This window comes from Jatropha curcas, chromosome 11 (genome assembly GCF_041381405.1).
Source record: "Jatropha curcas cultivar XTBG-Jc1 chromosome 11, XTBG_Jcur_1.0, whole genome shotgun sequence".
NCBI lineage: Eukaryota > Viridiplantae > Streptophyta > Magnoliopsida > Malpighiales > Euphorbiaceae > Jatropha > Jatropha curcas.
Window position 1 is genome coordinate 6,295,769 of NC_143161.1, and position 22,245 is coordinate 6,318,013.

Genomic DNA, 22,245 nt, shown 5'->3' on the forward strand with positions numbered 1-22,245 from the left:
AGCTCTTTATTGATACTTTAAGTTGCACAAATTTGCAATCAGTGTCCCTATCTTTTTGGCTATAATTGTTGCTCTTCAAAAATTGTATTTAAAGCTGAATAAAGTAGCAAGTGGAAAGTAATCTCAAATTTCACCAGTCTTCCCTTAAATGAAGGGGGAAAAAAAAGAATCAAACCGAGTTAATTACAATTAAATTCCTTGAAGTCATTATAGAGGTTAAGGAGCCAAAAATTGGATTACAAATGCAATTTGGTTCTCCACATTTCTCCAATAACTTTCTGTGGTTGTGGGTTATCTGGTCCTCTGTCCCTCTGTCCAGACGTAAAATATAGCCATCCATCCCAAAATCCAGCAAGGGTAGTTTTTATGCGGTACGGAAGCTTTCCGATCACTGACCATGTCTGCAGTATGAAACAGATGACAGTTCTTTCATTGATCATAGAGAAGTTTATATCATGTACATCAGAAAACGCCCTATGTTAGTACGGAAGTAACAGGAGAAGACTAATACCAGTGTATCCAGATGAAATTGGAACACCTCCCCAACCAAGATCATCCTTTTGGTCACAGGATGCTTTTCTGTTGTACCTCCAGTGATGATGATTGAATTGTTGACGATGACCCAAGCACACTCGATATGGGAATTGGGTTTCGGCATTGAAGGTAAAACTTTCCACTTCATTTCACTGTCTAGCATATAAACATCACTATAAACAACCTGAAACAGTGAAGAATTTATAGGCTACGTGTGAGCATGCCTCCAACTTGACAATAACATTGTCTGCTAAATGCCAATCTAATAATGTAGAAAATAATTAGTTCATTTACCTCATGCCTTCGAGAGCACTTGAAAATTGGCGAACCAGGTTTTGGCATAAAATCACCCTCCTGACCCCCAATTACAAATAGCCGATCATTCACCAGTATACAAGCCCTATTATTAGAGAACATTAAAAAAATTCACAATATTTCAGTTAGCAGAAAAGTTTTAATCCTCCAAATTGAATATTTCCTATAGCAGAATAAGAATGATGAAAGTTAACAGACCTATGCGGCCCTCCACGGGGAATGGGTACTTCAGTTCGCCATTCCTTCTCCAATGCCTTGCCATCCTTTACTGCAATACTCCAGTGATCCAATCCAGGTGTGTGGCGATTTTCCTTGCTGCCACCCATTACATGGAGCCTTCCTCTCCATAATTGAGTTGCAGGAGCATACCTGAACATGCTCTTGTTAGTTCATGCATCATCAACTAAATGGCTTCAGTCTACAACAATTCAGCTATTGATAAAACTCTGCTACTGTTTAATACATATGCAATAGACACAGCCTTGTTCTTCTAGCAGTCAGATTAACTCTTTCATGTTCCCACATGCCAATGCCAACCTATCTAGAATACAGATCTTTGGTCTTTCCCCATTATAACTATCATCTTATATTTTTCTTTTTCAGATTAGACAAGTACTATAGTATAAATTTGATTTTCAGATTGTAAATATAAAAATGTAACACATTTCACACATACCCTGATGACAATCAAGTCACATACCTTGGTGCTGGCAACGAAGGCATGCTTTGCCATTTTTTTGTTTCTGTGTCCAATGAAAAAGTATGAGTTACAGCTGTTCTGCATTGAGGACCATATTGTCCTGAGACAATATATATGTATCTTCCATCGGTTGCTATCCCCAGGTGCGAATGCGCCATGTCTTTTGGGATGTCAAACCTCCCTCCCCATGTATTATCAGTAAAATTATATACATCAACATGAGAGTGCACCTATAAGCCATAAAAATTGAACAACAAGAGAATGCACCAATAAGACATAAAAATTGATCAACAGAGGGCGGGAAAGAAAGAAGAAGAAGAGGAATAAATGCGTAAAATCAAATTAGTTTAACAAATTAGTACAGTTGAGAACATGTAGAAGTGGCAATGGGTTAAAGATACTCACATAGTCAATAGTGCCATATCCTGCAAATACATATAAAAGGTTCTTGACCTGTACTGCATAGCCATCAAGGCGAGGCACTGGTGCTGATGGCATTTGCTCCCATTCTAACTCTGGTGCTGGCAGATCAGCAAAAGTTGCTGGCAATGATGTCTCAGCAAGACGGTCCTTTTTAACTTTAACAGCTTCTTTCTACAACGAGAAGTAATAACTACCAAATGAGGTATACTTAACTTTTACACTATAAACCAAGAATTAATTCATGAGAAACATAAACCCTAATCATAAAAAAAAAAAAAAAAAAACCGTCATTTGGTTTTTTAATCTCAAAACAGACTTCCCCTTTGAATTAGTTCAGAAGGAATTTTTCATAATCACTTAAAAGAAGAAATTTTTATGCTTCCCATTTGTTTTCTCAGAAACCAGACAAGAAAAGTCCATTTTATATCACATTAAGGAAACTAAAATAATAAGACAAAACGAATGCAAAGCAAGAGGTGAATTAGAACATGAACCTGATCGTCCTTGTTGATGGTGGCATTGGGTACTAAAATATTGACAGATTTGTTAATGGGTTGATAAGCAGAAGAAATAGAGGACAATAAGGTCGACCAAAAGACATCTGCAACGAAAGCAACCCCTAAAAGAGTTGCACAAGATAACAGAAATACGAATTTTTTCGAAAGATGTTTGCTGCTGTGTCCTAATCTGGCCATTTTTGTACAGATTTAAGAAACCATGAGTTAACCATTTTTCTTTATATAGAAAAGGGGAATAGAAAGATGCAGTCTTTGATTGGGAAGACAGAAAAGAATTGTGTTTGATGGATTATGGGAAAATAGATAGGCGCCAATGGTTTTTAATTAGCATCCACATGTGCTTCTGTTTCCCTTGCATGATTTAGGTAAAATATAGTAATTGATACTTAAATTGTATTTAAATTAATGTATGAGTCCCTCCCTTTATTTTTAAGAATTAATTATGCTACTTTTACTCGCTACCATTTAAAAATATTACACATTCCATCCAAGTGTGACTCATTACGGGTGAGCACACTTTGAAAAAAAAAAAAAAAATCGTTTATTTGATTTTTAATTTTCTATAACTTTAATTTTTAATATTTAGTTCGCTTGCTACGAAATAATTATTTTCTAAATAAGTTCGAATTGTTTTTGACTAAATTGGCTAGTTTCATTAGATTTCTACACTTACTCGATCGGTTTAGTTTCAACAAAACATTAATTTAAAATTTAGTTTCAACAAAACATTAATTTAAGACTTGCGGCTACCGAAATGCCATTTATACACTCCAAAAGGTTCAAAGTAATATGTAATTGTTTAAACAAAAGAATTTAACGGTGAGTCAAATTAAAAATTACAGATGTCATAACTATTTAAAAAATAGAGGGAATTAAGTGTTAATTCATATATATATATATTTAACTGAATTTAGATATAATTAAAGAACCAATTATATTTTACCGTCTAATTTATGATGTGATAAATTTGAGCCCTGGCATCCTTAAAAAAAATTAAAAAAAAAAAAAAATTGAGCCTCGAATCAGATTTGGGCTCCGCAAATACAAATATTAGTATTATTTTTGATCCAGTATGCTGCCCAGCCCAGCCCACAAAATTTACAGGTGAAAGTTGATAGTAAGGAGAATTTCTCTCGTTATACCAGTCGTCGAGTTTGTAGTTGTGTTGTGTTATACATTTTGGATCTCTGAGAGCTGCGGCTGCTCCTTTTGACCGCTTCCTGCTCCAATCTCTTCCCGTAAGTTCTCTGCCCATTTCCTTTTCACTTGATCCTATTTTCCCTTTTCTTTTTTTTTTTTTCTTTTTTTGATCTATAAATCTTATTAGGGTTTCCGCGCTCTTCAATGTGTATATGTTAATAATTGTTTATCGGCTTCGCTTGTGTATTGGGCGCTAATTTATTCAAAGACCATGTACGATCGTTGTATTAGTTTCTAGTTCAGTTAAATGTTTTTTAGCTTTCCATTTTTTCTTTTCGAGAAAATGCAGTTTATATTTTTGTGATTTGGTTGGAAGGTTGGGTTTTAGGTTTGTGCGTTTTGTTATTTGATAATTTTCTAATTTTTAGTGGGCGGATATTTGCTAATAATAGTTTGGTATTTTGGTGTTCATTTGTGTGTCTGATTTTGTCGGTGCATGTTGTTCTGTGGCCTGTAGAGCTAAAAGCATGCACAATTTTGTATTGATGGTTATTTCTTGGCCGTGTTTTTTTTTTTTTTTTTTTTTTTTGGAGGAAATTCATTGTTATGATATAAACTAAAAGAGAGGGCTGGAGAAAGTAAATAAGGTTGTTTTGTTTTTCTTTTCTTTTCTTTTTTTTAGGGTGAAAAGAAGTTACAATTTTTATGTCACTGTAGTTGGAGACGTGTTCAGGTTTTAATTTTGTGGTTATGCATTCAGATTCTTCTATATGTTTCTATTTATCTTTTTTTTTTTCCCTGGGGATAATTTGTTTCTGCTGAAGCAAACACTAGTGAAATTTCCTATCCATTTGCTAGTCATGTTTGTTTTATTCTGATATTTGAAATAGTTAAATAGTCTAATTTCGGAAATTGATTCTTGTGAAATAAAAATTTGGGCTGGATAAACTAAAAGTTTTTGTTGTTTGCTGTTTTGGAATGTGGAAATTTTATGTTTTATTGATGTCCTGTTATGCAAGCAGAATTTAGAATTTATAAATGTTTAAATACAATGTTTAGTTGTTCATTATGTTTTCTTTCAAACCATCACTATGTTTGAGAAAAACTTAATAAGAATAATCTTGATTTTTTACTTACAATGAGTGTTGTACTGCTTTTGAATATCTTTTTATGCTTAATTTCATAACATTCATCAGATCAAATTTTGTACCTTTATAGTAAAGTTACCATTGAGCTAAGGGGTGGCAATGGGTTTGGCCTGGTTTTGTATTTATCTTAAGGTGTGTATGCAAATGCTTCACCCAAATTTGATGCTCTTATTAACAAGCTTGAAATATCTGACAATGACCCTTAGCCATACACAATAAACTCTCAACTGAATCCTCATTTGTCTGCCTTTATATTTTGCATGTTTAGTTGTTTTAAATAACATTTTGTGTGATAATTCTTTGGTTTAGGGATATAAACTCACTCCAGATCCCTGAAATCTTGTGGGTGTGTCTGGGTAGATTCATGGTTTAAGTCAAATTCTCACATCTCAAAATTGCACATTGTACTTCTTGACTTTTTTTTTTTTTAATCTTCATTTATAGTTGTTAATGATATGTAGTTTTTTAGTGAAGTCAACAGAAATATTTACCAAAATGGCTGGAGGAGGAATGATCCACCAGCTTTTGAGGAGAAAACTTCAGTCACACACTGCTGTAAGGGTTCTTCCCCCTTCCATTCTGATTTTTAAATCTTGGTTTTATGTGCTTCCTCAAAATAGCTGTTTTTATATATGTTTATCTAAGTGAGATCACATGGAAATGATTCTCCAGATCCATGGTCACCATTTTATATCTTAATTTCTTGATTTTGATTCTGCCATGTGAAAACAGTGGTGCTGCTTTGTATGCACCTTCTCAGTTTGCATATTGGGAGTGGAATTTCTCTTTGCTAAACGTTTGCACATTTTTCTGCAGGCTTCTCCATTTTTATCCATCTTTACTTCAAAGAAAGTTCATGAAGATGCTGGATCTGCGGGTATGAAGTCCTTGAGAACTTTTGCACTCCTTGGAGCTGGTCTTTCAGGGATTCTGAGTTTTGCAACGGTAGCATCTGCCGACGAGGCTGAACATGGATTAGAGTGTCCAAACTATCCTTGGCCTCACAAAGGCATCCTTAGTTCATATGACCATGCTTCGTGAGTAGTATGATTTTAACATCTTTTGCCATAGACTTTGTGCTTAAGCATACAATCCATCAATTTTCACAAAGTGCTAATGACTAAGCTTTGATTCAAATCATACGCAAAAATGTCTTTCCCATAATCACTGGCGATGCTTTCTTAATCTGAGTCAATGTATCTGTTCTTAGTAGTGGAATAGTTGTTTATGGTATACATATCATACTCTGCGAAGCTTGGATATTATTTGGAGAACAAAATTTTTTCGACAGGTGTATCTGTATCACTGTTGCAGATAATATGTGGTGTCTAATGGCATAATTTTGTATCTGCAGGATTCGTCGTGGCCACCAAGTTTACACACAAGTGTGTGCATCTTGCCACTCTATGTCTTTGATATCATATCGTGATTTAGTGGGTGTTGCATACACAGAAGATGAGGTGAAAGCTATGGCAGCTGAGATTGAGGTGGTTGATGGGCCTAATGATGAGGGCGAGATGTTTACCCGTCCTGGTAAACTCAGTGATCGGTTTCCTCAGCCATATGCAAATGAACAAGCAGCTAGATTTGCTAATGGAGGGGCCTATCCTCCTGATCTAAGTCTTATTACGAAAGTAAATGCGCAACTCCCTGTTATATGTTTTTTGAAGATCTGAATTATATTTTAGAGATTTCTTATTCTTTGTTCTTGCAGGCTCGTCACAATGGTCAGAACTATGTTTTCGCTCTCTTAACAGGATACCGTGACCCTCCTGCTGGTGTTTCTGTAAGTTCTATTCCGAGTCTCTTTTACTACATGATTTGTACACAACATACAAATTTACCTTAATAACTTGGTGGAAAAATACAGATTTCAATTGTATCTAAGTACCTTTCTTGATAAGGTAATATAGTTTCTTGTGTGGGTATTGTTTGTTGGTAGATTACCTGCATGGGTTAAATTCCAAGAAAAAGCTTTTTTGATGATGCATTAAACATTCCATTCTTCCCTTTTCATGTGTAACAGTTTTAATTGGTGGGAAAATCCATTTTGTTTGGAGGAATGATGGCTGGTCTGGGATAGGTTTTCCTGCTAGTCTGCAAACTATTAATTCTTACTCTTAAAGTTGCATAGTTAATAATGCCTTAAGTATAACAGTGGGAAACTTGTTTGTGCCTGTGGAAATTAGATTTATCTTGCTTTCATTTTATGCTATAGAGTCCATGGTTCTGTTTTCTGATGAATATGCGTTCCTCTTTCTTACGTAAAATAAACAATGGATACTTTAGATCAGGGAGGGATTGCATTACAATCCTTACTTTCCTGGAGGAGCTATTGCCATGCCTAAAATGTTGAATGACGGTGCTGTTGAGTATGAAGATGGTACGCCTGCAACAGAAGCACAGGTTTGTTTTCCTTTTATTTGTTACTTTTGCGTGAGAAGAGGCACGTAGCTTCAAAGATTAAAGTTGTTCTCAACCCTGAGGTTGCATATAGAGCTCAGTCTCTTCAACATTGTTTGTGCCTTTGTTGTGCAGATGGGAAAAGATGTTGTATCATTTTTATCATGGGCTGCAGAACCAGAAATGGAAGAAAGGAAATTGGTATTTGTGGCTTCAAGTCCTATTTTCATAGCCTAATATCATTAAATTTTTTCGTGCCTGACTTGACATGCCTTCTGATGCAGATGGGTTTTAAGTGGATATTTGTACTCTCACTGGCATTACTTCAGGCAGCGTATTACCGGCGCTTGAAGTGGTCAGTTCTCAAGTCACGCAGGCTTGTTCTCGATGTTGTCAACTAGCTTCCAACCAGTTTATCTCACTGTAATGCTTATGGGAGGACTTGGATTGGCAATGGCAATAATTATTTTGTCGGAAAGCCATGGCAAATTGGTGGACATATTGTAATGGAGTTGACCTGAAGAGTCCTGTTTCTTTGTTAAATTGAGGAAGAAAATAAGCTACTCCTTACACAACAAATTATGTTTTTGTCCCTTGCATGAATTTTTGTTAGATTTTTTTCTTTTTTTTCTCTGAAGTGATATATTCTTCTGGTTTGATTACTCTTCTCAGTACTACAATCCAGATTCTGCTTCATTAATGCGAACAACATATAAAATTTGAGAGGGTATTTTCACCTTCGATGGATGGTATAACCTGCCGTTGAAATAAGTTATTTTGTGACATTATTTATATCAATTGTTTTGTTGTTTACTGCAATAAAAAAAAGGCGGAGGAATTATTGAAATTTCTCTGAATATGAATTGTATTTGTGAAATTAATTTATATGCTGTGATTGGATTCATTTATTTGCTTGAAATTTTGGAATTTCAAAATGTTGGGTGTATATTTAAAATGATTTATTTTAAAATTATTATATATTTAAATTTTTGAAACTTGATATGAATCGTAATGCTATTATAAAATCAGAGAGTCAAATCACTAATTTTAAGTCTTTAACCTAAAATTTGTCATGTTTATAGGTATATCTCGAAGCCTTCATCTCAACCCACTGCGTCCAATCCCCATATAAATCAGTCTTTAGTCACATAAGTAATACTGGATGGAGAATTATTATGCTCAAGTCCACACGTAAGTAAGTTCAATTGGAATTAGTAATCAAAAGCACAGTAATCCCTTTCCCCCTGGGAATTAAAAATTTTAATTTTATAAAATTAATATTTAGAGTGAAAAATAAAGAGAAAATAAATAAATAGTAACAGTCTCCCTTTCCCAAGCACAGTAATCCCTTATTATTTATAAAAGGAGAGAGGACGTTCGTTACTTACAATAAATCCATTATGAACTGTATAGTCTCCCGACAACGACATTTCCCTTTCCCCACAAATCTTTCCCAAGATCCTATTCGCCATCGACCATCCACGCGTCCCTCATTCCTTTCAGGTTCTTCCTACAAATCCAACTCTCACTCTCTCACCTCCAATTATAATATACACTTCCCTTTCACCATTTTGTCTAAAGCAACCATTCATTGCATTCTTTTTTTTTGACATTACGATTCATTGCGTTCTTAGTCCTTCAATTTATTACTTCTGCATTTTATTATGTGTAAACTTTAATTTGTAATAAAAAATTTATTTTGTCGGTCTTCTCACGTTTTGAAAGAGATGTACAAAGTGTATGGTTTTAAGTTTCAGTTTGAATTCTTTGCCATAAAAAGTTTATTATAAATTTAGTAAATATTATTTTATTTCATTTTTAATTTTGTGTATATTTTATTTTTAGTTTTTTAATTTTAATATTGCATAATTAAATTCAAGATACTATTTTTTTTATTATAATAGGCAGGATAAAATGCATTAATGCTAAAATTAAGAAGCCAATGTCGAAATCACCCCTCAAAAATATTATTCATTTTGTAATGGTCCCAATCCACCGACTTTTTTTACTACTTTATCATTTACAAGTATTGTAAATTTTTTAGTATTTTCTTAACATGATTAATTTATCTACTATCCCAACAAGACATCATAAATTAATAACAAAAATATTTTTAATATGACAAATTTAAAATGTTATATAAATTTCTTTTTTCATTTTGCTTTTTTTTTTTTTACCTCTTGAGAAGTGTTTTAAATAAATTTTCTTGTCATAAATTTAAAGTACTATTAGAAATTATTTTCATTTATTTGCCTTTTAGTTAAGTTTGTTTAATTTGATTACTTATTTTTAAAATTTGATTTAAGATATATTTTTTAGTTTATAAATTAATTTAAAATAGTTAATCAATTATTTAGCATTTTAAGTATTTTAGATGTTTCATTAACAAGTATTTAAATATAATTTACTTTGCTAAAATGACGAATTTTTTTAAGAATTTTAAGAAAAGAAAAGAAATATTTAAGAATTTTTAAGAAAAGAAAACGTTTCGTACTTAGACAGCTTAACATATTATGAAAAACGACAGTAACTATTCATTTGTAAAAATGTCACGCGCCAAGAGGAGAGAGTGAGAAATATTTAAAAAGACAAAAAAAAAGGAGTAGAGGTAGAGCAGATGAAGTCCAAAATCTTGTTCCAAGTTAACAGGATTGAACCACGTGTGCAATTTCTCGAACCTACATTTCCACTTTAACATCACTTTTTATGCAACCTCCCAAACCAAAACAGGCACGTGTACCCTTCTTTTTATGATAACTGGACACGTCCTCTTCTTTCATTCGTTAACACAAGGGACCAATTGGAAACCCCTATAACGTCAATTTATTCAGTGGGTCCCATCCAAAATTTTTTTTTTCCAACCAATCACTTCTCTTCACTGTATTAAGAGTTGCCCTAGACACGTGGTGTTTCTCCACCCAGCCACCGTGATGCCGCTTTGATTATCGTCTGCGTTGTCTCTGGTAGAGAGTTTGTTAGTTTTGCTCTAGAGAAAAAGACAGAAACAGAGAGAGGAGAGAGCGGAGGTACGTGGAGGTAGACCAGGGATGGATGGTGGAGACGGGTGGCGCGTGATTGCGTGCGCCGCTGGTGCTCAAGAAAAGACGATAATCAACAGAATAATGCTCAGATTCCGACCGATTGCGCCGAAACCAGCCTTCGACGGCTCTGGCGCCGGTGGCTGGAAGCCTGAGAACAAGAACGGTGTGGTTTCTGGAGTAAGAACGAAGAGAAAGTACGTTAGGGTTAAGAAGAATAATGATAACGATTATTACAAGAGAAGAAGGAAGAAGAAATCTACAGATCTAGAGAAAGCTGTTAAAGAAGATGATCAAAACGAGAAGATTTTCACGCGCCAGTTACTTCCAGAAAGAACTGATCTAACGCCTGATTTATCTCAGGCGAGAGGATCTTGCAGCAGTTTTGATCTTACGGTAAGAAAAGATAGCATGCAAGAGAAAACAGATCCACTAGTGTCGTTTGACTTAAGCAAACAAGTGCACGACGGTGATCTTGGTCTTCGTGTTTCCGTTCCAGATCGGACGGCGGTGATGCCTGAGAAAAGAACAACAGAGACGTGGGTGATGGTCGAGAGCGTGACAGACACGTGCATGGATTTGGTAGAAGGACTAGGGAGAACGGACGTGGAGAAAATAAAGAATCTGGAGAGGGACACGTGTCCTGGATTTATATCGGACGGTTCAAATAGAGTACAGTGGGTAAACGAAGCTTACAAAAAGATGGTAACGGTGGGCTCGGAATACAACAGCAGGGGGCAGTCATCGTCTCCGGAGATTACGGTACGGTTAGCGATAAAAGAGAAAGTGTTGCCTTATCTGCACTGCAATGCGTTTACGTGCTGGGTTAGGTTACAGTACGCGTGGCAGAAGGAGAATTATTCACAGATGGTACCATGTGATGTATGGAAGACGGAGTGTGGAGGGTTTGCATGGAGACTAGACGTTAAAGCAGCTCTGAGTTTGGGACTCTGACAATGGAGAAAAAGAAACAAAAACAGAAACAAGAAAGAAATAAAGTTTCAGGTAAAATAAAAATTCCTTGATAAGCTGGAGAAGAAACTCCATCTTTAAGTTAAGATGAACGTAAGGTTTGTGTTTATATATATATATATATATATATATATATAATATGTAAGTAAGTAAATATCTGTAGGAGCAAGTATAAACCAAGAAGGGATGCGACCTGTAGTCTATACATATTTATAGAAGAAGAAGAAGAAGAAGAAGAAGAAGAACGACAATTGCATAAAAATATTTAAAAACAAATTGAAAAGGGAAAAGAAGGAACAAGAAGAAGAAATTAATGAATGTGTGAAGGATTGATTAGTTCAAAGAGGAGTAAGAATCAAAGGGGGGGATGAATTGGTTGATAACGTGCTTTGTGCTCTTCTTGCCACGCAGGAGGGGGGGGGGGGGGATGAAGAGAACCTTCTAAATGGCCTTACTTTTTTCCTTTTGCCCTATCTTTTGGGGTTCCGCTCCATTGATTGCTATGTGTATCAAAAATTGCTTAATTGGAATTCGGCATTTGGCATTACAAAAGCTTTTACTGCCATCTATTGTCGAGTGGTTATCTTCTTTTGCAAATAGTGAAAAAAGGCTTTTTTAAATACCTAACTCATCTCTTTTTTGACCTTAAGCAAGAAAGATGGTTTGAGTTAATAATGTCAAATTGTCACTGAACACACACAGTCACACACACACGAAGAAAGATGGTTTCTCTTCTCTTCATGTATGTAGAAAGCTTGCCATTTTGTTTTGTCATTATCTCCCAATTTATTATTTCAAGTAATATTAATTTGTATGAAAATACATATATGATTGAAAGGGCCCAAGCGTTAATGTCTCTATCAAAACTATTAAAGAGAAATGCCGCATGCATAATTTTCTTTTGGAAGTAAAGTTTACTTTTTGAATAATAAATATGTGAAACTTATGTTCTTTTACATGATAATCAGTGCATAGGTGTTTATTTATGAAAAAGAAAATGTGAAATTACAAAGCAAAATCAGCTACTTAGATATTCAAATTGTGACACTCATACTTCTAAATGGTCTCCTGTTGCATTTGATTTGTTTTAGGAATGTTGTAGTATTAATGGATTAATTGTAGAACTTATTATTAGTAATGTGAGTGTGATTTAAATATTATTATCTTTCTTCTGTTAATCTTGGCCATTTTTAACCCTTTTTTTTTCACTTCAAAAATTAAAGGGGGTGTTTATTATCTTACTATAATCTAAATATTTTCATCAAATTGTCTTTCTTAATTACAAATAATTAGTTAAAGGGTAATTTAGTAAAAATTGAAATTGAACTTGTCAAACCGGCAATAAGTTGTGATGAATGATTCGAGATTTTACACTCTAATGAAAATCGTGATTTAGGGTTTGGTTTCGGTTTTTTATTTTTGTGAAACTAGAACTGGCAATTTTGGTTTATAAAACTAGTGGTTCCGGTTTGAAACCGCGAGAATCATGTTTTTTTAAAGAATCATTCAACTTTTTTTTTTATTATAATTTTTTAAAATTAATTTTTAAGAATTCTTATTAAATTGCTTCAGTGTTTTCTCAAAATTAATATTTGTTATTATTATTTATTCAAGCCATAAATATAAAAAAGATTTTAAAAAGTTTGAAATAAATTATCGATTTCAATTTCAAATTGAAACAAATTCCAAAACCGTATTAGAAATTGTGTAAAAATAGTGCGGTTTGATTTCATACTATAAAAATTATAAAATTATTATATTGACTTAAAAAAATATAGTATAAATATTAGATATAGTTACAACATTAATTATATTTTAAATCTTTTTGAATATTTGTTAAACAAGTAGTGGTATAGATCGTAAAAATACTATCCCAACCTGTTTAAAATTCATTTTTTCATTATCCGAATGAATTAAAATCAGATCCGATCGCGTAAAATTGATATCTCTAGTCATGCTCACGTTGACCCCTTTTTTTTTATTATTTTTGTAAAAAGTTAAAAGTGTCAAAAATAACCGCTTGGAAGTAATAGGTAAATCACTTTAAACTTATAAATGTGTTATGCTATAATGATAGTATGTTTTTCTATTGCAAATCGAGCTGAACTCTTTCTTCGGTATTGAGGATAGTGGAAATAAGCAAAAATACTATTTCTATAGAAAATACCATTTTTAAGTATTTCAATCAAGAATTCTTTGCAGATAAAAAGATGAAAATTATATATATATAAAAAAAAAAAGAGTAATACTAATTTTTTTTGTTTTTTTTGAGATGCTTGTACAAAGTATTGCTAAAGAGGGACCCTCATAAGTAGGACTAATTGGCAAGCAAAGCTTGTAGACTGTAGAGCAGCAATTCTTAGGAGATCTCAAAAGAGGATTTCATACGCAATAAAATATTTGAGAGTGCAAAAGTTGGAGAATTCAAAATAATAGTTGTTGCTTATCTTTTAAAAGCAGATAGGATTGGTATTCAATCCAAAATTTAAATTTTAAATTCTTAAAATTTTACATTTTATTTTATTTATTTTTGAAAATAAAGTCTACAAAGTTAATTGAAGAGTCTTTTTATAATAGAATTGGATAGTTTAAAATCACTCATGGAATAGATACTAGGATAGCAGGATTCGAAGTAAGTGCTGTCGTGCAAATAATGATGTTAGGGGATATCACTTAATGATAGTGTACTACGACTACTACTATATTTTAATAATTTTCCTTCGAATAAAAAAAAATTTTAGTAAGGATGTAAGGGAGCATCATCCAATTGGCATGAAGCTCTTAAAGTCGCTGTCAAAAAATATCGGATTAGAACGTGGATTTACAACAAAGGCTGTAAGCCTCATACGTGGCAGCAAAACAACAACCAGTGGGACAAACGCAATTAGTTCTTCTTTTCTTTAAAGCAATAAAATAAAATAAAATAATCAATATATCTTGGCTATCGTCGTACAATCCAATCTATTCAATGCCACGCGTCCTTCACCAACTGGTGTCTCTTTTTATTCTATTCCACTCGCATGCCTTGCACTTTGAGCCACCTCCTGCCCCCCTCAGCCGTACGTATAATCCTTATTATTTATAAGAGATTATATTATATTTCTTGGAAAGATAGTAATTCGTTTTGAATCAAACCAACACGATTCGAGTTTTTATATATATATATATATATATATATATATATATATAATTTGGTTTTAAGCATAGCTTATTAGATTTATAAAGTCAAACTACCTTGAAATTTTTATTTGGACTAAAATAAATTGAGAACCAATCTTGTTGTGAGCAGTTTAATCGAATTGAACTGAATATTATCAATTTTATTTTCAATTTAATATCATTTTGTCCCGCCTTATTTGTAAAATAAATCAAGAAACGAATTTATCGCCAACGTCCAATTGAATTGAACTAAATATTATTGGATTGATTTTTAACTCAGATTTCTATCATTTTGCTTTATTTATTCCATGGAAGTATTCTATTTTCAAAAATGATGTGATTATTATATTATAATATTTCAATTTGAAGTTGAAGAAACTCTTCGAATCTTAAGAAAAGACCGTTGGTGACCTGATTTTCTACTCATTAATTATGTATTTAAAGCAGATTAGAGATATTTGTAGGTAAAGAATCGATAAAAATATCTATTTAACTACAGTCCTAATCCCTGTGTTTTGTTTTTTGTGTGTGTTTTAAAGCAACGGAACAAAGGGAGTAGTAATTATGTGAACCAATAGTTAGAAAGGTTAGTTTTGTGTGAGAAGCGAGTGAAAGAAATTAATTAAAACTGAACCGCGGGGTACAGAAGTTCTTATAGAAACAAACCACGTGTGCGGTTTCTGGAACCTAACAAAAAGCCTTTTTGCACATTTCCACCAAAGTGAACAGTGACACGACACGACAATCAAGGAAAAATGCTACGTGTCCAATTTCTTTCGGCAGTGCTGCACACATTCCCTTCTCCTATTGGTTGATTCTTGTGGGACCATTCCCATCGCCTTAATTACCTTTCTTTTTAGCTGGACCCTTCTCTCCTCCAAATTTTCCTAGCCAATTGCGTTTCTTTACTGTCCCAGTTTGCCCTAGACACGTGTTCCTTTTTCTATTTCTGTAATGTCTTCTCCTCTTGCTTCATTTGATTATCGCTTGATAGCTTGATTAATTCCTCAACTTCTCCCAAACAGAGATGCTCTCCTAAAAATAGAGACGAGAGATAAGAGTGTTTTCGAGAAATGGACGGTGGAGAAAGGTGGCGGATGATAAGATGCGCCGGTGGCGTGCACGATAAGATGATAATCAACCAAATAATGCTCAGATTCAGGCCGATTGCACCAAAACCGGCCTCCGGAGGTCCAGATTCCGGTGTCCCTTCCTTGAATAATAAGAGCTCGTTAGTTTCCAAGCGAAAAACCAGGAGAAAGTACGTTAGGGTTCGTAAAAATAACAGATTCATCAAAAGAAACCAAAAGGTTTGTCCATCGTCATCAGATCATCAAGAGAAAGAAAAGCAAACGGATGTTGTTACTCTGCAGTTGCTGCCGGAGAGAAGTAATCAGCCGACGGATCCACTTGATTTAGAGAGATCCTGGTGCAATCCGGACAATAAATTATTCAAGCAATCAGAGAATAATCAGCCGTTGAAGTTAAAGTATCCAGTGATTGATCAAAATCCAACGACGGTGATGACGGTTCCTGAAAAGAGAGTGGTAATAGCGGAGTCATGGGTGACGGTAGAGTGCGTGACAGACATCAACCAAGCTTGCATGGATGGCGGAGGTTTGTTAGGGTGTACAGATGTGGAGAGAGTGAAGAATCTAGAAGAGGACACGCGTCCTGGATTCATATCAGATGGTTCAAATAACGTGCGGTGGGTAAACGGGGCTTATAAGAAGATGATGTCTGTGATGAAAGAGAAGAATGACAGACAGGAAATAGTGGTGTGGTTGGTGAGAAAAGAAAAGCTGGTGCCATATATGTATAAATCTGCATTTACATGCTGGGTGAGATTGTCAAATGACAAAGAGGAGAAAGACAGGTGCAGTTCAAAAATGGTACCTTGTGATGTTTGGCGAATGGACTGTGGAGGGTTTGCATGGAGATTGGATGTTGAAGCTGCGTTGAGTTTAGGCCTTTGAAAGCTCAAGCATATAAAACAAAGCCTCCAAGTTAAAGTAATAATAAGGTAATGCACATCCCATTCTACTATTTTTGCAGTTTTTGGTATACAAAATTGGATACGCAATTTAGACATGGAAACAGAGCGCTTTACCTGTCAGGTCAAGAGTGAGTTCGTTCGTTCGAAGCACCAAAAATAAAGTAATGGAAGAGAATTATTTGTTGGTAACAGAAATCAAATTCTGATTCTTAAGAATCTAAACACTAGAAAAACAAGTAGTGAAATGGGAAGTAGAAAACTTATTGGAAGGAGAAATATCTATGGTACCAGGCAAAAAAAAATTTACACTAATTGACAAAGGAGGACAGGTGGGCAAATTGAATACCGATGCAACAATAAAAGCTATATATACAAATATCCGACTGAAAAGCTAACTGAGACACCTGAAAAGTTATTCAACTAAAACAAACCACCAACAAAGGCTAATTAAGACAACACATATGCATATGAGTAGATGAATTATTATTAGAATTAGTATATATGCAAAGTTACTAGCGCACATTGTTTTCTGATGCTCCTGTCAGGTTTGTTAGGGTGATGAGAGGAAATTCAGTTGGCTTTGGTAGCTCTTTCTAGCTAGGCTCTAGAATATATATATAATATAAGAGAGTGCCATTGGATGATGCATGATATCCTTAATGATATCTTTAACTAACAAAACTAAGATAATTAAATTAAGAAATTCAACAGACAAAAGTGAATCACATTTGGTCAAGGATAATTACTAAAATACATGCATTTACAAAAATTAAAAGGGAAATACAAATTTTATTTCTCGATGTGCATGCTTGAAACGAATTTCATTTTATGTTTAATTTTTTTTTATTGAAATTAATCTGGTTTTGGAGTTCGATATCTGCATTTTCTGCATTTAAATTAACTGGGCTGTGAAAAAATAATTTTTCCTTTCTTTTACCCATTTTCTAAACCTATTATTCTCTCCTCATTTCTTTTCATAATTGTATGTTCCTATTTCCTTGGATGACATTTCCTTGCTTCTTTTTTTTTTTTTTTTTTTTTTTTCTCTTTTCTTTTCACTTTGAAATATCAGGGTCAGCTATAATATAATTATCTACTTTATATCATGACTTGGCCTTTATTTCTCTCTTTTAATTTACTCATTTAATTTAAAATTCTGATTTCACTCGCAAGGGATTAATTAAATGTAGTTTAAATTTAAGTTTGGATTGGACCATAATCAGATTAAAATTGCAAATGCTATTAGAATTACATGACAGGACTTAACTAATAATTTCCTGTATATATGGATTATCTCATCTCTTTTTAATCTGCATTACCTTAAAAAAATATATATAATTATTCTCTTTTCATTAAGAATGTGTAGACAAAAGAGAGGATCAACCTAGCATTCCATGGAAATATGTCAGTGGTGTTTTCTTTTTTTATTTTTGATTTTTTGTTGATCAGGTTTGTTTGAGTGGAGATCAATGAGAAAATTGTAAGTTAATTTAATTTAATTTACTACGCCTTTTTATATATTTATATATCTTAGGGCTTGAACTTTAAATTATAACAAAATATTACTAAATTTTTAATTTTATGAATGAAAAGTAATCACATCTAAAGGAAAACTTCGCTCCTAAAATCAGTAACTAACTTTTATCTTTGAAGAAATACATTAGTGGGATCATGTTACAATTTTATATATGAAAAAAGAAATGAAGAAAAAAAGCTAATTACAAAATGCAAAACTATATTCTCCAAAAAATGAAAAAACCCTAATCCTATGTTTGGTTACCCGTGGTATAATAAAATGGTGATTACATCTTAAGTATATGGATGTAACTCTTTAATCTGTACACAAGAGTTTAGATATAATTAATGAATTCATCTTAATGAATATGTTTGGACCATCTTTTCACTTAGCATTTTTAGGTGAAGTTTGATTATATAGGGAGGCTTGTTAGTGTGGGTTTAGATGCTTGAAAATACTAAGTTTTTATTGGTTTTATAATCGTAAAATTATTTCAAATATATATATATATTGTTTGGACAATGAATTAGGAAATGCTTTTCATACATGAGATGGTAAAATAAATGGTAAAATTAGAATAAAATATATAAAGTATACATTAACATCCCATAATTGGACCATTAACATTAGTACATACATAAACAAAAAGAAAAATCACAAATGAAGCATTTAACAGGATCGCCAAATTATTAGGTATATATTTATTATCATTGTCAGTATTAAATGTAAAAGTAAATTAAATTAATTCTGTTTAAATTGAATATTAGTTTAGATGTTGAACCTAAATTATACTATTATTTTATATTTCTGCAAAAAAAAAAAAAAAAAAAAAAAAAAAAAGGTGGGAAATAAATATGTAAGTTGTGGATAATAACAATCTTTTTTTTTTTTTTTTTTTTTTTTTTGGAATTGGATAATAACAATCTTTAAGTAGGATAAATTCTTAGGTAAACTCAGTCTACTACGTCAGCTATAAACTCATCGAGCATTTTGCTTTTTGTTTTTTTTTTTTTTTTTTTCTGTACACATCACTAACTACTAGACCAATGCAACTACATTTCTTATCATGAAAGAATTAATAAGAAATAAATTTTTGAAAAAGTAAAATGTTGATGTGAGTCTATTATTGGATGAGTCTATAAGCTGACGTGGTAGCCTGAGTGAACTTAAGAATTTATCTTTTAAGGGAGTAGACATTATAATTCTCTCCTCTTGTAGAGAAAAATATATAGCTAAAATTAAATAATTTAGTAACAAATCATTGAAAGATAGGAAATAGCAGCATTATTCTCTCGCTGAAAATGTCATTTTGTTCTACTTTTATATTATTCACTGGTTTTATGATTAATATATAGAAAATCTTTTTACTTGTCGTAATATCTAAATTTTAAGATGAAATGATATTTTGCATAAATGCTGAAAAAAAATTACAGAATCCCACGATATTTTTTCAGGACAATTGAACTAAAATCTAAAATCATTTTATAACTTTCTTATTTTTTTATTGTAATTATTGAAACACTATTCAACTAGTAAATTAAATTCAGTTTTTGGTAACAGCCGAAATGAAATGCATCAAGTAAGGAGTTGATTGAGATTATTATTCATTTTGTTAAATTATTCCTAGTTGCTGGCAAAAAAAGGAAAAGGGAAGAAGAATTGCTATAGATAAATTAAAATCCAACAAAATCCATTAACCGAAATTTAAGTAAAAGAAAAAGGGAAATACGATAAAATAAAATAATTTGTGAAAGGAGGTTTGATATAAAACTATTAAATATAAAAACATAAAATAGTTTCAATTATTTAGCAAACGGATTGATGATATCTGATCTTCAAGACAGAAAATTGAGACCGTGCAAATTTATCTGTTCCAAAATTATTTTCAATGTGAAAGTGGTTCTGAACTATTAAATTTTTTTGGGAATAAATAATTCGAAATGAAATGATTTTCCAAACCCCTAACAGTAAATATGCTAAAGTGCGGTAGCCATGAAAACCTTTGCCCTTGTATCAATTAGGCAAGATGATTCCGTTAATTAGTTGGTTATACAATCTATCTATCTATCTTTCTTTTTCTAAAAATGGAAAATCATTAGCGATTAGAATCTCAAACTAATCGCTTTCTCAAAACAGAATTGAAAATCAATAAAATAGTATTCTTTCTCTTTATCTCTCTGCAAAGCCATTCTGAATTTTGAATAGCGTTTAAGCTTACGCTTCTTCTTCTTCTTCTTCTTCTTCTTCCATCTTTGGCTAATCTCTTAATTAATTCGTCGTATAAAAGACTGGTTTAATGGCGGGGATCTGATTGGCAAAAACATTAGGTAAGAGAAGAAGGAAAGAGATAGATCACTGGCTGTCGCAGTTGACAACGCTAATTATGACATCAGATAAGGTTTTTGGATTAATTACTATTTGATTTGATTGGGTTTATCCTAAATCTTTTCGTGGATTATCATTATCTACATACATAAAATATCAAAATAAGAGGGATAGGTTATACTGTATCATTTCTTTAGTTAAAGTAGATTTGAAGCTAGTTTTTTTGTGATGATGAATGCTTTATATCCTAAACATGGTGGCTGTAACGTGGGTTTTGATAGCTATAGGCTGATCTATTGACGCAAAAGTTGAAGACAAATATAGCTAAATGGGGCCTTAAAGTTATGTATATAATTAAGTATATACCGAATTTCAGGTAGTTGTACTAAGATAAGAATTACGAATTTTATATTATTTGTTAATTTGAGTTTATTTAGTAGTCTAATATTATTATTTTAATATATTTTATTATTATATGATATCATCTAGCATTAAGGGATTATTCAATTTGGACGGTAAATTAAGATGTAAGATATTATACTCCTTTCAAAATTTGTTATGACATTATTGCGTTAGGTATGCTGGTGATCAAACAAGGATGGAATAATTTAGATAATGTTTTATTTGTGTGGACAATTATGTGAGCATTTGGGGATTATTCAATTTGGGAAGTGAATTTGAATCTTCTACAGTTAATTTAAGGAGTTCAAGAAGACTTAGAACTGTTGTGGTAAATTGAATGACAATTGACAAGGGACAAATCAAAGAGAAGATGTAGATTTTCCAGGGATGTTTTTTTGTGGTAAATATATCTCCTTCTCATTTGTTGGTTTTGAAAGCAAATGCATAGAATTAAGAGAAATGCTGATGAAATAATTCTATATCTACATTCATACGTGTATAGATATAAGACACTGATAGCTTGCCTGTGGTGTTGAATGGATAGATACATACTAATAGTGCTGTTATGTTAACGAAGGTGGAATTTCTAGCAACTAACTTGATTTAAACTTATGGACAGCAGCAATTGGCTGAAATTTCTAGTAACTAACTTGGAGGACATATTACTGCAATAAATATATAGCTATAACTATGACTGCGAGCAATAAATATTCAGCATTGTTAGTCTTAATTACAATTGACCTATGTGAATGAAATTGTTGGCTTGCCTTTCAAGTGGCATCCTAGTCAACTCCAACTTATATAAATAACCAAATTGAATTCAATTTAAATTGTGATAATTTATAAAACCTTACCCCAAAAATAATCATAACATCCAATACTTCCACAACCATTTCATATATTAAATGAAAATCTGAAACTAGTAAAAGCTATAAAAATTCACTCTTTCACACCAATCATTTCTTTTCGGAATAGTAGAACATATATTAAAAGTGAAGGGATATGGAGAGTAATTAATTAGATAATCTCTTGAACTACAAGTAACGTACCTTCATTTATCTTCTTGTATGAAGATGTCTATTGGCATAGGTTTGCTATCATGCCCTTTATTCAACAACAAGAACTCAAAACTCAACATTGAACTATTTAATTGCTAGGGGGCATTATTTCACTATGAATTTGGAGTTATTTTTGTTTCTTGTAAAGGAAGTCTAAAGAGTGATTGCTATAGATCTTAACGCTAGACACAAGGCATAGGAGAAACATACCTGCAATATAGATGAAAACTTTGTGCGTTAATTATGACCATCATACTACTAGATCATAACTGATTCCTTTACTGCATCTAACTATTAGATTCTCATCTCATCTTTTCTGTTCATAATGCGAACGTTTTGTTTATTATTTAGAATACTGCACTAATCGTTTTGTTTCCTTGTACAAAGGTTTTCTGTAACGAATGCAAGGGACTTATTTTGTCAAAGACGCGTGAAAGAGAGGTAAGAAACTGAGCGTGTCATTAGTCTTCAAGTGTGTGTGTGTATATATATATATATATATATACATGTTATGTATCGGACAAAGTTGCTTCTGATGATCGTGTAAATTGTAAAGGCATACATTGTGGTATAAGCTTACCAGGATTTGCCAACCATA

General features: G+C 32.6%; 4 protein-coding genes across 7 annotated transcripts; 3 read left to right on the forward strand and 1 right to left on the reverse strand.

The window, feature by feature from the left end:
* Positions 1 to 95: 95 nt before the first annotated feature.
* On the reverse strand, positions 96 to 2,788 carry LOC105633039 (kelch repeat-containing protein At3g27220). The gene is made up of 7 exons (XM_012215554.4): positions 2,467 to 2,788; positions 1,955 to 2,143; positions 1,550 to 1,779; positions 1,048 to 1,218; positions 829 to 934; positions 512 to 718; positions 96 to 401 (listed from the first exon to the last, which is right to left on the reverse strand). The coding sequence occupies exons 1-7, from the start codon at positions 2,665 to 2,667 to the stop codon at positions 237 to 239; spliced, it is 1,269 nt and encodes a 422-aa protein (XP_012070944.1). The 5' UTR covers positions 2,668 to 2,788; the 3' UTR covers positions 96 to 236.
* A 785-nt stretch (positions 2,789 to 3,573) lies between these two features.
* On the forward strand, positions 3,574 to 7,979 carry LOC105633049 (Cytochrome C1 family). Of its 4 annotated transcripts, none has more exons than XM_012215566.4 (8): positions 3,574 to 3,728; positions 5,248 to 5,333; positions 5,595 to 5,815; positions 6,133 to 6,412; positions 6,493 to 6,564; positions 7,068 to 7,184; positions 7,317 to 7,382; positions 7,466 to 7,979. In XM_012215566.4, exons 2-8 carry the CDS (start codon positions 5,274 to 5,276, stop codon positions 7,580 to 7,582), a joined length of 933 nt encoding a protein of 310 aa, XP_012070956.1. In that variant the 5' UTR covers positions 3,574 to 3,728; positions 5,248 to 5,273; the 3' UTR covers positions 7,583 to 7,979. The 4 variants fall into 4 exon arrangements, with proteins under 4 accessions (XP_012070956.1, XP_012070965.1, XP_020534843.1 ...); XM_012215575.4 differs by having other exon boundaries at positions 3,589 to 3,728; positions 5,253 to 5,333; XM_012215583.3 differs by having other exon boundaries at positions 3,646 to 3,728; positions 5,240 to 5,333.
* Positions 7,980 to 9,739: 1,760 nt separating this feature from the next.
* Positions 9,740 to 11,813, forward strand: LOC105633066 (uncharacterized). Its single transcript, XM_089716749.1, has one exon. The coding sequence runs from the start codon at positions 10,229 to 10,231 to the stop codon at positions 11,171 to 11,173; it is 945 nt and encodes a 314-aa protein (XP_089572875.1). The 5' UTR covers positions 9,740 to 10,228; the 3' UTR covers positions 11,174 to 11,813.
* Positions 11,814 to 15,250: 3,437 nt separating this feature from the next.
* Positions 15,251 to 22,221, forward strand: LOC105633076 (uncharacterized). Its single transcript, XM_089716283.1, has 2 exons — positions 15,251 to 16,373; positions 22,035 to 22,221. Exon 1 carries the CDS (start codon positions 15,424 to 15,426, stop codon positions 16,324 to 16,326), a length of 903 nt encoding a protein of 300 aa, XP_089572409.1. The 5' UTR covers positions 15,251 to 15,423; the 3' UTR covers positions 16,327 to 16,373; positions 22,035 to 22,221.
* The last annotated feature ends 24 nt before the right edge of the window (positions 22,222 to 22,245 follow it).

Coding starts and splice junctions, on each gene's coding strand:
- LOC105633076 (XM_089716283.1), top strand. CDS start 15,424: ATGGACGGTGGAGAAAGGTGGCGGATGATAAGATGCGCCGGTGGCGTG.
- LOC105633049 (XM_012215566.4), top strand. CDS start 5,274: ATGGCTGGAGGAGGAATGATCCACCAGCTTTTGAGGAGAAAACTTCAG. Junction 5,816..6,132: donor AGTTCATATGACCATGCTTC/GTGAGTAGTATG, acceptor TTGTATCTGCAG/GATTCGTCGTGGCCACCAAG. Junction 6,413..6,492: donor ATCTAAGTCTTATTACGAAA/GTAAATGCGCAA, acceptor TTGTTCTTGCAG/GCTCGTCACAATGGTCAGAA.
- LOC105633039 (XM_012215554.4), bottom strand. CDS start 2,667: ATGGCCAGATTAGGACACAGCAGCAAACATCTTTCGAAAAAATTCGTA. Junction 2,144..2,466: donor CCATCAACAAGGACGATCAG/GTTCATGTTCTA, acceptor TTCTCGTTGTAG/AAAGAAGCTGTTAAAGTTAA. Junction 1,219..1,549: donor CCTTCGTTGCCAGCACCAAG/GTATGTGACTTG, acceptor GAGCATGTTCAG/GTATGCTCCTGCAACTCAAT.
- LOC105633066 (XM_089716749.1), top strand. CDS start 10,229: ATGGATGGTGGAGACGGGTGGCGCGTGATTGCGTGCGCCGCTGGTGCT.